Source organism: Leptonychotes weddellii, chromosome 9 (assembly GCF_054177405.1).
Source record: "Leptonychotes weddellii isolate Sample4059 chromosome 9, ASM5417740v2, whole genome shotgun sequence".
Classification (NCBI taxonomy): domain Eukaryota; kingdom Metazoa; phylum Chordata; class Mammalia; order Carnivora; family Phocidae; genus Leptonychotes; species Leptonychotes weddellii.
This window is the reverse complement of record NC_138377.1, coordinates 41,828,421-41,841,411: the sequence shown is the minus strand read 5'-3', so window position 1 is coordinate 41,841,411 and position 12,991 is coordinate 41,828,421. Positions and strand designations below refer to the sequence as shown.

The 12,991-nt window shown below is 37.1% G+C and overlaps 2 protein-coding genes and 1 non-coding gene across 7 annotated transcripts in view; 2 read left to right on the top strand and 1 right to left on the bottom strand.

The window, feature by feature from the left end:
- TXNDC16 (thioredoxin domain containing 16) overlaps positions 1-12,991 on the bottom strand; it is a 110,058-nt gene that overhangs the window by 39,270 nt on the left and 57,797 nt on the right. For 4 of the 5 annotated variants that reach the window (XM_081830501.1, XM_081830504.1, XM_081830502.1 and 1 more), the window contains exons 9-10: positions 11,743-11,893; positions 322-515 (exon numbers count right to left, since the gene is read on the bottom strand). In XM_081830501.1, the coding sequence (XP_081686627.1) occupies positions 322-515; positions 11,743-11,893 (345 nt within the window). The remainder of the gene's footprint in view (positions 1-321; positions 516-11,742; positions 11,894-12,991) is intronic. The other variant, XM_081830505.1, reaches the window with a different exon arrangement.
- Positions 1-12,991, top strand: part of PTGER2 (prostaglandin E receptor 2) — a 188,891-nt gene that overhangs the window by 173,307 nt on the left and 2,593 nt on the right. The gene's annotated exons all lie outside the window — the stretch shown is intronic.
- Positions 5,659-5,805, top strand: LOC115941667 (U4 spliceosomal RNA). Its single transcript, XR_014148881.1, has one exon. It is a non-coding gene; the product is annotated as a U4 spliceosomal RNA (small nuclear RNA).

Below are 12,991 nucleotides of genomic sequence, written 5' to 3'. Positions count from 1 at the left end.
AATTTATGAAAAAAGATTACAATTTAGTAAGTCTGAGAAATTTTAGACATAAATACAGACTAGATGTTCCAGTCTCTATCTTCATCTTCATTTAGCAAAGTTTAAAGGTCTAAATTTTAATCAAGTTAATAATTAATGTACAGACTTTAGCTTAGCAACTGGTTCTATTAGAATTTACTAGAGTAAATTTATTAGAATTTACTAATACTAGAATTTACTAGAGATCTAAGTTTATTTACAAGTGAATATATTACCATATTTTAAAAAGAGAAAAACTCTAGTGTTTTGCTAAATACAGTGAATATTTAATGTTTAAGATACCTTAACAAGAGTAGAACTCCTGCTTTCCCCAGAAGACGCCAAGCGACCCATTCTGCAGTCCTTCTATCAGCTTCATACGTCGCTTGCTGACTAACAATAAAAACCAGTGGTAATCCTAGTTGGAGATGAACAGTTGAAACCTGTTGAGGGTCTTCAGCAACTTCAGTCTTCATTTTAAAAAAAGAACAAAAGGTCTTCACTGTGTGAGAATAGGGTTCCAACATTTGGATTTAAACTCTAATTCTTATTAATAAAGTCATGAGTTAAAAAAAAATACAAGTCTGTTGAAATAAATCCAATATTAACAGAAATGACCTCATTATTTCCTAAGGTTAATCCTCCCGATGTACCTATATAGTTTTAGCATTATAAAACTAACACATTTACAAGGAGTTAAACATGAAATTACAACCACAAGGAATAAGCATATTATAAAGAAATTTTAAAAAAAACAATTAATAAAACAGTGTGGTACTGATAAAGAGATATTTCAAATGAAATAGAATAACAGGAATAAATTCTTTTGTATAAGAATTTAACGACACATTACAAAACAATGAGGAACATCTGAGTTAGGACAGCAGTTTGAATATATACATCTAATTTTATTCCCTCCAGAAATCCCAGGAAAACTATAGCAGGAAGATTTTTTTTAAGGAGATAAACATACGTATGTGAAGAAAGGAAAAGAGAAAAGGCAAACATTTTTTTGGAAGCTGAAGAACAGAATAATAACTGACTTAGGAGAATCTAACAAAGCAAAACCATAAGCCATGAGAGAGAAAGCTAAGAAACAATTTTAACTGCAGCATCCCTAAAATTGCTCAGGACCTGTCCGTGCCTGGTATCTCTGGAACCAGGAGAGAAACACTGGAGGGCAGCGGCAGGAAGGCTCTGAAATGAGGAATAGGTAAAAAAGCTTTGGAGGAGTTAGATCCTGAGATTCTCCTCCCGACTCCATGAGTTTAGGCAACTGTTCCTCCCTCACACCAGAAGAAATCTGGGGGGGACTTCAGAAAAATCTCAGAGTGTGAATACCATGCCAAAAGTGGGGGGATTAAGTAACCAAATGCTAAGACACCCCCAACTCCCTACCCACTCAGTTCCCAGAATAAAGGCAGCCAGACTTCTGTCCTCTGGGCAGAAGAAGGGAAGATCCTTTTCTGAGAACCATAAGCCCAAGAAAAAGCCTGAGGATACTGACATTAGGGTTCACCAAAAAGCAGCCCAGGTCCAATCCCCTATAGAGCTCAGAATTAACGAGTCTCATCTACAGTCCCAGAATTTCCAATCAGCTTTTTAGGTTCATATTCTAAATCACAAACAGATATCCAAGGAGTAACATGGACCTGAGGGAAGCCTCTAACATAAAAGATAGAGACCAGAAAAAACAGAAAAACAGATAACATGGAGAAAACAAAGACTATTCAGGAAGCAGATTCAGAAAATCACCACCGATAAGCTCCAGGTGATGGGAAGATACTGCATCCATAAAGAAATAAAAATTAAAATTGAACACATCTGCCAGAAAGTACGTACAGCAAAAGACAGAAAATAGGAGAAAATGTAATAAAGGTGAAGGACAGGTTCAAGAGGTCCAATGTCCAACTAGGGAGTCCCAGAAAGAGAGAAGGGAGAGAAGGGAGAGAAGGAAGAATCATCACTGAAATAAACACAGAAGTTTCTCATGACTGAAGGAACATGAATTGCCAGACTGAAAGAGCCACTGAGTAACCAAATAGTGGATAAAAGTAGATACACAGGAAGATGCTTTCTTGCAAGCTTTGCAATTATTGAGAATTTTTGTTAATCCTCAAAGCTTCTAGAGAAAAATTGATATTTACCCATGGTAGGCCGAATTCCAAAATGGGCCCCAAGATTTCTGGTGCACAAATCTTGTATAATACCAATCCCTAGGAGAGCCATTCCCTTGATTAGGTTACGTTATAGAAGGCTGTCAGCACAACGCAGTGAGATTGTCCTGCTGGCTCTGAAGGAGGAAGCTGCAATTTTTGGAGAAGGCCGTATGGCTAGGACCTGAGAATAGCCTGTACGAGCTAAGAGCAACACCAGCCAATGAGCAGCAAGAAAGTGGAGACCTCAGTCCTACAACCACATCAAACTGAATTATACCAAAGCTTGAATGGGTAGAACAGCCTGAAGGAACAGAAAAACCTGGTTCCTTCTTTGTGTATTGGGAGAACAATCAGTAATTCAGCATTAAAAAGTGAAAACGAGGAATAAGCAATAAGGATGGAGATCTGGCAAGGAACCAAATCATTAAAAACTTTTATTTCCTCCTAAGAAAGTGGGGCTTTCTTCTGTAAATGAATTGAAACCATTTAGAAATTGTAAGAAATATTATAACATGTGTGTTTAAAAATATTATTCTGCCAGCAATGGCAAGTATGAATTTCAAGGGAGTGAAAAAAAAAAGGGGAGGGGGAGGATAGAGACCAGATCAGTTACTATTACTAAAATAGAACATGAAAGATGGTGAAAACCTCGATTAAGGCATCGGCTGTTAGAACGAAGAATTCAAAAGATATTTAAGATGTAAAATTAGATGCGGGGAGATGCAGGAATTGAGAGTGATTTCCCAGGTTTCTGCTATGAATGACTGGATAGTAAATTAACCAAGATAATGGAGAAAGAACAGATGGTGGAGAAGGACAACACACTGATGTTGGACATATTGAGCTTAAGGAGAGATACACCTAATTAGTAGTTAGAGATACAAGAAATACATCTAATTAGTAGTTAGATATATGGGTTAGGAAGTCCAAAGAAAAATTTGACCTGAAAGTTCAGATCTGAGAATCAGTGTAGTTAATGCCATAGAAACAGATGAGACCACTTGAAGGGTGTTTTCTAAGCATCTATCATTGTGTGTGTAGCAAAGTACTCCAAAACCTGATGGCTTAAAATAACAAGAATCACTCATTTTGTTTGTATATCTGCAAGTTCATCTCTGATCCACATAGCATTAGGAGGGCCTCTGGACAGGAGGCAGAAGGTCTGCTTTAAAGATGGCTCATTCGGGACGCCTGGGTGGCTCAGTTGGTTAAGCATCTGCCTTCGGCTCAGGTCATGATCCCAGGGTCCTGGGATCAAGTCCTGCATCAGGCTCCTTGCTCCACAGGGAGCATGCTTCTCCCTCTGCCTGTCGCTCTCCCTGCTTCTGTGCTCGCGCACTCTCTCTGACAAATAAATAAAATCTTTTAAAAAATAAAATAAAATAAAGATGGCTCATTCACTGGCTTGTAAGCTGATGCTGACTATATGAGCTCAGCCAGGGCTGTGGGCTAGGGGCCTCAATTCTTCACCAAGCTTCTCCTCAGATTTAGTCTGACACCAAAGTACCCAAGTTTTAAGAATGAGCAACGAAAAAGAACAAAGGAGAAGTGCAAGACATCTTGTGACAGACCTCAAAAGTCACACATCATCACTTCAGCCCTATTCTACTGGTCAAGGCAGTCACAGAGGCCCAATCAGCTTCAGGGAGAGGGGACATAGACTCCACTGGATAGGCACAAAAATAAAATTAAATTAAATTAAAAAAAATACTTTTATATATTTTATGTAAAATATAGATTATATATATAAATTGATAGAATATACAAAAGTGACAAAAACACTCTTGCATTGCGGGGGATTACCAATATTTTTATTTTTATTTTTTAAGATCTTATTTATTTATTTGAGAGAGAGAGAGCAGGGGGAGGCGCAGAGGAGAGACAAGCAGACTCCAAGCTGAGTGCAGAGCCCAACGTGGGGCTCAATCTCATGACCCTGAGATCATGACCTGAACCAAAATCAAGAGTCAGATGCCCAACCAGCTGAGCCACCCAGGTGCCCCACCAATATTTTTCTAAAATTCACAAATTATTATTAACTTAGAAATTAATTTTCAAAAAGGATATCAAGGAAAAAAGAATTATAACAGACTGCTATTAACCATTGTACACTTATAAATTAGATAAACTAGAAGACAGGATAAATTCCCAGACACATACAACCTCCCAAGACTGAATCATGTAGAAATAGAAAATGTAAATAGATATATAATAAGGAGATTGAATCAGTAATCAAAAACCTCCCAACAAAGAAAAACCCAGGCCCACATAGCATCACTGGAGAATTCTATCAAACATTTAAAAAAGAATTGATGCTAATCCTTCTCAAACTGTTCCCAAAAAATGAAGAGTAGGGAACACTCCCAAACTCATTGTATGAAGCCAACATTACTCTGATACCAAAGCCAGACAAAGATATTACAAAAAACTACAGACCAATATCCCTGATGAATATTGATGCAAATATCCTCAACAAAGTACTTTTAAACTGAATTCAGCAGGACATTAGAAAAAATTAAACCCATGACCAAGTATAATTTATCCCTAGGATGCAAGGATGGTTCAAAATCAATCAACATAGAGGACAAAAATCACATCATCCTCTCAACTGATGAAGAAAAAGTATTTGACAAAACTCAATACACTTTCACAATAAAAACATTCAACAGACTAAGAATAGGATAAAATTTACCTCAACATAATAAATGTCATACATGGCGGGCGCCTGGGTGGCTCAGTTGGTTAAGCGACTGCCTTCGGCTCAGGTCATGATCCTGGAGTCCCTGGATCGAGTCCCGCATCGGGCTCCCTGCTCTGCGGGGAGTCTGCTTCTCCCTCCGACCCTCCCCCCTCTCATGTGCTCTCTCTCAAAAAAATAAATAAAATCTTAAAAAAAAAAAAATAAAAATAAAAAAAAATAAATGTCATACATGAAAAGGCCACAACTAACATCATACTCAATAGTGAAAAATTGAAAGCTTTTCCTCTAAGATCAGGAACAAAGCAAGGATGCCCACTATTGCCACTTCTATTCAACATAGTACTGGAAGCTGTAGCCAGAGCAACTAAGCAAAAAATAAACAAACAAAAAGCATACAAATTGGAAAAGAAAAAGCCAAAATTATCTCTGTTCACAGATGACATGATCTTGTATGCAGAAAACCCTAAAGATTCCACAAAAAATAGTCGGAATAATGAATGAATTCAACAACGTTGCAGGATATAAAATCAACACTGAAAAGTCAGTTGTGTTTTTATGCACTAACAAGGAACTCTCCTAAAAGGAAACTAAGAAAATAATCCCATTTATAATAGCATCAAAAAGAATAAAATATTTAGGAATAAGCTTAACCAAGAAAGAAGACTTATACATTGAATGCTACAAAACATTGCTGAAAGAAATTAAAGAAGACACAAATAAATGTGAAAACATCCATTCATGTTCTTGGATTAGATTTAATATTGTTAAAATGTCCATACTAGCTTTGCACAGTGGCAGTATCGTAGCCAATGAGGTTTATCCGAGGCGCGATTATTGCTAATTAAAATGTCCATACTACCCAAAGCCATCTACAAATTCAATGCAATCCCTAGCAAAATTCCAATGGCACTTTTGCAGAAATAGAAAAAAAAAATCCTAAAATTCATACGAAATCTCAAGGGACACCAAATAGCCAAAACAACATGAGGAAGAATAAAGCTGGAGGTCTCACAACTCCAGATTTCAAAACATACAGCAATCAAAACATGCAGTACCGGCATAAAGACAGACACAGACTAAGAGAATAGAACAGAGAGCCCAGAAATAAGCTCTCGCATATGTGGTCAAATATCTTTGACAAGGGCACCGAGGCTACACAACGGGTAACAGAGAGTCTTCAACAAATGGTGCTGGGAAAACTAGATATTCACATGCAAAAGAATCAAGATGAATTTTCATCTTACACCAAATACAAAATAACTCAAAATGGACTACTGACCTAAATGAAACCATAAAACTCCTAGAAGAAAACATAGGGGAAAACCTTCATGACAATGGAATGTAAATGATTTCTTGGAAATGACACCAAGGCACAGACAACAAAAGCCAAAAAGACAAATGGAACTACATCAAACTTACACATGTCTGCACTGTGGGAAGAAACAATCAACAATAGTAAAAAGGCAACCTACACAATGGGAAAAAATACTGCAAACCATGTGTCAGATAAGGGGTTAATATCCAGAATAAACAATTCCTACAACTTAACAACAAAATAACAAACTAAAAAAGGGCAAGTAGACATTTCTCCAAAGAATAGACATTTGAATAGACATTTCTTCAAAGAAGATAGACAAATGGGCAACAAGCTTATGAAAAACTTAACTGATCATTAGGGATATGCAAGGCAAAAACACTATGGCATTATCAAAATCATTAGGATGGCTAATATCAAAACAAAAATAATGACACAAATAACAAGTATTGACAAGGATGTGGAGAGATTAAAAACTTCTGCACACTGCTAGAAGGCATATAAAATGATGTAGCCACTATAGAAAACAGTATGAAGGTTCCTCAAAAAATTAAAAACAGAACTACCATATGATCCAGCAAGTTCATTATCCAAAAGAATTAAAAACAGGATCTCAAAGAGATACTTGCAAACCCACATTCATTATAGCATTATTCACAATGCCCAAGATACAGAAGCAGCCTAAATACTCATTACTGGATGAATGGATAAATAAAATGTTATACACACACACATATATGTGTATATATATAATGGAATATTATATGGTCTTGAAGGTAATCCTCCAGAAGGGAGGTTGGTGGGGGGATGGGTGAAATAGGTGATGGGAATTAAAGAGTGCACTTGTGATGAGCACGGGGTGATACATGGAAGTGCTGAATCACTGTATTATACACCTGAAACTAATATTACACTGTATGTTAACTAGAATTTAAATATTTTTTTAAAAATGCCAGTATTTACAACATTAAAAAAAAAAAAGAAGGTAATCCTGACAAATACAACAACATGGATGAACCTTGAGGACATAAGGTTAAGTGAAATAAGCCAATTACAAAAGACAAATACTTTTTATTATTTTAGACCACTTATAAGAGGTCTCTAAAATAATCAAATTCATAGTAACAGAAAGTAGAATGATTGCCAGGGCTGGAGAGACAGGGACATGGGGAACTGTTTCTCAATAGGTATAGCGTTTCAGTCATTCGAGATGAAAAAGTTTGAGAGATCTGTTGTACAACAAGGCGCGTAGAGTTAAAAATACTTGTATTATACACTTACAAATTATGAGGGTAAATTTGTTATGTATTTTTTTGCCACAATAAAAAAAAGGAAATGAGGCAATAATGTAAGGAGCCAACACCCTTCTATATAATATTGTACACTGCCACATGACTCTTCAAGGAATAATAGAAGCTAAATGAATATAATAGCATCCTTCTAATTACTTATAGAAAGGAGCAGGTTTAATTCAACTGTTTTGAATCTGAGACAGAGAGCTATCCTCATGTACAAACAAAAAATGAAATTTTTCAGATAAATTATATTACATATTTATCTATTTTTAAACATTTTATCAGATATTTGCACTTGAAGAGTCTTCTTCGTATTCAGATAAAACTTTCTAACTACTAGAATAAACTGAGTCCAATACAGGGAAAACCATCAGCATCCAAAATGTCCTTGGTATTAGCCAACAGGACAATAACCAAATGATCTTCCCATCTGTTTTCATTGTTGGAAACCTTAAGAATGCATCTAGAGTAACTCCATACCTGCCAGAATGTCACTTAATCAATTGAGGACTGAAACCCACTTAAAATTCTATGCTCAGGGCGCCTGGGTGGCTCAGTCATTAAGTGTCTGCCTTCGGCTCAGGTCATGATCCCGGGGTCCTGGGATCGAGCCCCGCATCAGGCTCCCTGCTTGGCGGGAAGCCTGCTTCTCCCTCTCCCACTCCCCCTGCTTGTATTCCCTCTCTCACTGTGTCTCTGTCAAATAAATAAATAAAATCTTTTTTTAAAAAAATTTTAAAAAACAAAATAAAATTCTATACTCAAGATTTATTTTCAGTTTGTAAGGATTAAAATGACATGCCCCCAACCTAATAATAAGACATAGTTGTGTTATATATCTACAATAATTAAGTGTCCAAGCACCCTACTTCACACACACACACACACACACACAATCCCAATCTGCACCTATTTTCATATGCTTAGAAGTATAATGCATAAAATTGCAATGATCAGGCACACAAAAAGTTTACAAAAAAGTCTAAATCCCAGTTTATATTTTTATTAATGTTTACAGATAATGAAAACACACAAATTCTTTCAGATTCTGAACCCATGAGCCTAGGCTAGTTTACAAGGCGCCTTACTAACCATACAAAACCCAACTATGATTGAACCCCAAAGGCCTGTATATAGATAGATGTGAAGACAATAAAGGAATGGTTAAGAGCCATGTGAGAGGGGAAGATAAGCATCAGTGGGGCTGTGAGAAAATAAGAACAGAGTAAGAAACACTAACCCAAAGTAAACTACGACTAAGTCTTGTAGGTAAGAACTTGTAAGTAATTAAATTTAGGTACTAACTTTCAGGACCTCTCTATCCCCTTCTAGCTTACTATACCATCAAAAGGCATAAGCCAGGTACATCAAATCTTGTTCTAAGAGGTGTTTTGTATCATGATGTTTGGCCTTACTTCGCTCTTTAACCTCCAGTATATTCTCCAAAAACAAAAACAACCTCAAATACTGATGCAGCCAAATGTTTAAAGTACCAAAATGTAAAAGTGACCAAACTAGCTCAGAACCCTTTATCATCTTCCCATTCCTGCCAAGGTTAAGCCCTAGCCATCCCACCAAGAGTCTCTGGGAACTTTTCATCAAGGCTTGTCTCCCTTTTCTGTACTTTGCATTTATTTGCTCTGTTCTGATATGGACAAATCCACTAACCTGTTTTGTTGGACTGCCAGGCCTTTCTAGAAAGGCTGACACCAAGGTTTAGATTCTCAGCCTAGCTCTCCAAGCTGGCACTGATCTTCAGTTCTGCTTTTCAGATCTTTCTTGGCTCCATGCTACTCTCCCCATGTCTAGCCAGGCTTCTGGAACCTCTGCCTGAATCCTACTTCCCAGTTCCCTAGTTGTCTAAGGAAAATAAGGTGCTTAGGTGATAATATGCTGATGTATCATTTTGTGAAAGTATTAAAACAAACTCCAATGTAGCAGGGACTTGGATTGCCAAATTAATATTCCTTTTGGGTGAACAGTGGCTTAGAGCAGGGTCATCTGCAGTGCACAGTTCCAGGAGTACCATTCACCTTGTTGTTTCTGAAATGTAGGTTTCAGGGGCTGGCACTGATATAGGTACAATATAAAGGTGTACATGATACACTGCTTTCAAGGGAAGCCACACTTAATTGAATACCAAGCCATTATGAAATCTTCAAAGTTTTTGTTTTTTAAAACTAATATTACATAATTCCTGGTAAGTATGCATAGTAAAATGAAGTAATATCGGAGAATTGCCCTCCTCATTATCTATCTTAAAAAAACAAACAATAGTTTTAAAACACAGCCAAACAAAAGTAACGAGCAGAAACTTTAGGAAAGGGACACGACTTCAAGCCAGAATGTAGTAGCCAAAAAAGGTACTGAAGATTTTTAGTAAAGCTTGGGGTGAGTTCTAGTCCTGCCCCCAATGGCAAAAGCAGTACTGGTGAGTAGACAAAATCCTGACAATTCTTTTCTTTTTTTTTTTTTTAGAGAGAGAGTGCCCATAAGCGGGGCAGTATGGAAGAGGGGAAGAGGAAGAGGGAGAGAGAATCCCAAGCAAGCTCCATGCTCAGCACGAGCCAAACCCAGAGCTCAGTCCCACAACCCTGAGGTCATGACCCCAGCCAAAATCAAGAGTCGACACTTAACCGACTGAGCCACCCAGGTGCCCCAAAATCCCGAGAATTCTTAATAATATTTTGGTACTGGGGGAAAAGGAAATGAGTCTGGAGAGAACAGAGGCTGGTGAAGAACCGAACAGTGAGCTGGTCTCTCTCTCTCTCTCTCTCTCTCGGGGCTCTATGCTGAAATGGGAGATCAAACAAATTCAGGGGGTATTCTCCCCAGGGGAGAATTCTCCCCTCTGCCATGTGAAAGGAAAGGAAAAAGACTTATAAACTGCTTTTTTAAAAAAATATTTGAAGGCAAGATCAGACTAAACAAAAACTGACTCAAAATAAAGAACTCAAGAAATATTAAAACAATATTTCCTAAAGAGCCCTCAAATGAACAAGTGACATATCAAAACTTCCATAACCCCTCACTTCACATCAGTTTCTTTTTCCTCTGCTAAATTCAAATAAGAGTATAAATTTCTTACTATAAAGCAGCACATGTAATAGTATGTGTCCATTAATCCACACACCCACAGACACTGTATGTGTCCATGTGGGCACAGACATGACTGGTGTGATGGTCACCTAACAGTTCATTTCTGAGTGACAGGATTAGATGGCTTTAAAAAAACTTTTTTCCTTTATGCTTTGCAGCACCGTTTGGATCATTTGTAATACACGTGCACCATTTTTATTTAAAAAGGATATACGGAGTGAGAAGGCCTACCGAAGGTTTTACACATGCTCAAGACAATCTGCAAACTTCCAGAGAGAAAGGTCTGCCAATCACCTCTCTATAAAATCCTTCCAGGCTAGTGCTAAGGGAAGTGGGGCACAGAAACACTACAGTCTCACTGTGTACCAACTTTTAAAGTGGTCATCAAAACATTCACAAAAGAGGTCTTTCCTTAACCATGATGTGGTCTTTGTGATCTTGGAGTGGCTGCAGTTCATTAAAACTACTTCCACTTACACAAGGCTATATTCGGATTTCAATACAATATTTCCAGGCATTAAAATGTCATTTCATGAATAGTGTATCTTCTATTCTACCTTTAATAAGTAACTACTCCTAAATCCCCTCAGTGAAAGAATTATGTCCAAAAAAAGGGAAAAAGAGGGGCACCTGGGTGGCTCAGTCGTTAAGCGTCTGCCTTCGGCTCAGGTCGTGATCCCAGGGTCCTGGGATTGAGCCCCTCATCGGGCTCCCTGCTCGGCAGGAAGCCTGATTCTCCCTCTCCCACTCCCCGTTTGTGTTCCCTCTCTCGCTATGTCTCTCTCTGTCAGATAAATAAAATCTTTAAAATTAAAAAAAAGGGAAAAAGAGTTCATCTAACTAAAATGCATATCTGCGAGTTAAAACCTAATAAATTTTATGTATTAATTCCCTAATATATTAAAATAAGAAACATACAGGGCTCCTGGATGGCTCAGTCGGTTGAGCCTCCAACTCTTGGTTTCGGCTCAGGTCGTGATCTCAGGGTCATGGGATCAAGCCCAGCACTGAGCTCCGGGCTCAGCGTGGAGTCTGGTTGGGATTCTCTCCCTGTGCCTCTGCCCCTCCCCCTGCTTATGCGTGCTCCCTCTCTCTCTTTCTCAAAGCAAACAAATAAAATCTTTAAAAAATAATAAAATAAAATAAGAAACATACCAGCAGAGGTGCTTCCATTGTCTTAATAAATCGATGAATATTCAGTGTAGTCAGTGGTGGTTCCATCAGTGTTCTTCTACATTGCTCAGTCAAATCCAAGACTTGTTTACAATGAAAAAAGTAGAGATGTGCATTTTCGATATCCTCAGTGCTACAAATTAAAAATTAGGGACAGATTCACTTGAAGAAGTTCAATGTGTTATCTTTCTACCATCCAGAAAGACATAGTTCCAAATATCTTTAAGTCTCATGCTTTTGAATTACTGTTGTAGTAAAAATCTAAAACAGTAAAACAAAATAAAATGGACCTAAGCAAAAGAAGAAACAAACAGTTTTAGAGTTGTATAAGCAATTTTTTCCCTAAACTTCTTGATATGGTAGCTTCTAAATTAGGTTATGGACAGGTCCACACAATTTTTTTTTTTTAAATAAAAGGCTGTCACCTTGAGGACAAGGAGATTATCTTCGAATGTAGTTGCTTTTCTAGAGCTATTCTAAATAAAGCCTTGTAACACAAATTTTCTAGGTTTAATTTAAACTCAAATCTGTTTTGAATAAACTTCAGCCAAAACATGCCTTAAGATAGAAACCATGTGACAGTTTGTGGGAGTTTGTGAGTTTGTATCTGAAATATTACAAAACTCAGCAAATATGGCTTATAATTTGAGTTCTGGCATCCCTTCAACATGAGAATTCAAAGATAAACTTATAGTGGGTAAGTAAGGTTTGCCAAAATTAAAATAGCATTTTAAAAATCTCCATATGGCATTAGCAGGGTTTGGCAAAATACTGCAAATTTTTATTTTTAAAATGTTATTTTAATTCTGGATACACGCTTAAACTGAGATCTGAGGTTCACTGATTTCAAATTTAATTATAAACTAATTTCTAATAGATTTAATGGTTAAAGAAATGATCAAAGATTACTTAAAGTCTACTCTGTGTTAGGCCCTGTACCAAATACAAAAGACTAAGATGAATAAGATGATTCAAATCTTTGAGGGGCTTAGATAAAAGGAGACACATTTAGTTTTTTTAATGTAGTTTGTAAGTGCTATAATATGCAAAGTACTATGAGAAAAAAAGAAATATTTCATTCTGCCTCAAGTCATAAAGGAGAAAGAAGGAAAGGGAAAAGAAGATCACAGAGATTAAAAACAGTAAAGGAAAGAAGGACTTCCCGAAGAAGACAAATGGGTACTTCCGACAAAGGAACTATATAGCCAAGACCCAATTAAAGTACTTAACT